Here is a 1,738-nt window from a genome sequence, read left to right as displayed (position 1 = left end):
ACAGAGAGATGAAATCGACCGACAATCGGCTAGAGGAGCTGGAGAGAAGGGTGGAGGACGAGGCGAGACGCCTCGACCGACTTCATCCTTTGGAGGCGAAACACGCCGTCGATCTTCTCGAGCAGGACATACGTAACACCGAGATCCAGATTCAGAATATCTTCACAGACGTGCACACTCTTACCGAGGGACGATACAGTCAGGCGGCCGAACTGCACAAAAGGCACATCTTCTTCTTCTTCTTCTTTGAGTTTAACCCTTTGCCCTCCAATGCTGATGACTCTCGCCCATCAATGGATTTATTTGTGTTTGATATTTTTTAAAATAGGTTCTTTTAACTTCTTCAAGTGTGATCTTATGTAAAGTTTTCTTTAATATTATTGTCAAAGTTTTGTAAGTAATGATTTTTTGTTATTGAATAACGAAATTACTTCTATTCTAATACTTCTATTCTAATAACTTCTATTAGAGAGAAGGAAAATAGGGATGAAAATAGAGATGTAGAAGATGAAATATAAGAATAATTTAATGGCCTCATAAGATTACCATAAGATAATTACTCAAAGAGCTTAGAAATCTATTTATGAAGCGATATTCCAAAAAATCAAACATACATAAATATTGTCGCCGTTCAAGTTGCTGCAACAATCCCAGTGGTATTGGAGAGCAAAGGATTAATATTCGACAAATTTTCTTTCTTTACATGCAAAGATACACAAATATAATAAAATAATATAAATTGTTTTAAGTTAAGAAATTCACTTGGAGAGCAAAGGGTTAATATTCGACAAATCTTTCTTCACACATACATGAATGCAAACATACATGAATATAATAAAATAATATATTACAATAATACAAATTGTTTTGAGTTAAGAAATTCACTTGGAGAGCAAAGGGTTAATATTCGATGAATCTTTCTTCACATGCAAAGATACACAAATATAATAAAATAATATAAATTGTTTTAAGTTAAGAAATTCACTTGGAGAGCAAAGGGTTAATATTCGATAAATTTTCTTTCTTTAAATGCAAACATACATGAATATAATAAAATAATATAATATATAATATAATAATATAATAATATAATATAATAATATAATAAATAATATAATAAAATAATGAATATAATATATTACAATAATATAAATTGTTTTAAGTTAAGAAATTCACTTGGAGAGCAAAGGATTAATATTCGACAAATCTTTCTTCACATGCAAAGATACACATATATAATAAAATAATATAAATTGTTTTGAGTTAAGAAATTTATTTGGAGAGCAAAGGGTTAATATTTGATAAATTTTCTTTCTTCACATGCAAATACACACAAATATAATAAAATAATATAAATTGTTTGAAGTTAAATTCACTTGGAGAGCAAAAGATTAATATTCGACAAATCTTTCTTCACATGCAAACATACATGAATATAATAAAATAATATATTACAATAATATAAATTGTTTGAAGTTAAATTCACTTGGAGAGCAAAGGGTTAATATTTGACAAATTTTCTTTCTTCACATGCAAACATACATGAATATAATAAAATAATATATTACAATAATATAAATTGTTTTTAATTAAGAAATTTACTTGGAAAGCAAAGGGTTAATATTTGACAAATTTTCTTTCTTCACATGCAAAGATACACAAATATAATAAAATAATATAAATTGTTTTAAGTTAAGAAATTCACTTGGAAAGCAAAGGGTTAATATTCGAAAAATTT

The 1,738-nt window shown here is 27.4% G+C and overlaps 1 protein-coding gene across 1 annotated transcript in view; it reads left to right on the top strand.

Moving 5' to 3' along the window:
• LOC102676092 (microtubule-actin cross-linking factor 1-like) overlaps nucleotides 1-1,738 on the top strand; it is an 81,873-nt gene that overhangs the window by 4,646 nt on the left and 75,489 nt on the right. Inside the window, 1 exon segment of the mRNA XM_031508603.1 lies at nucleotides 5-223. Within this exon segment, the coding sequence (XP_031364463.1) occupies nucleotides 5-223 (219 nt within the window).

The sequence above is a fragment of the Apis dorsata genome, unplaced genomic scaffold (assembly GCF_000469605.1).
Source record: "Apis dorsata unplaced genomic scaffold, Apis dorsata 1.3 scaffold_92, whole genome shotgun sequence".
Classification (NCBI taxonomy): domain Eukaryota; kingdom Metazoa; phylum Arthropoda; class Insecta; order Hymenoptera; family Apidae; genus Apis; species Apis dorsata.
Note: the sequence above shows the minus strand (reverse complement) of the source record. Positions and strands in the feature narration are given on the sequence as shown.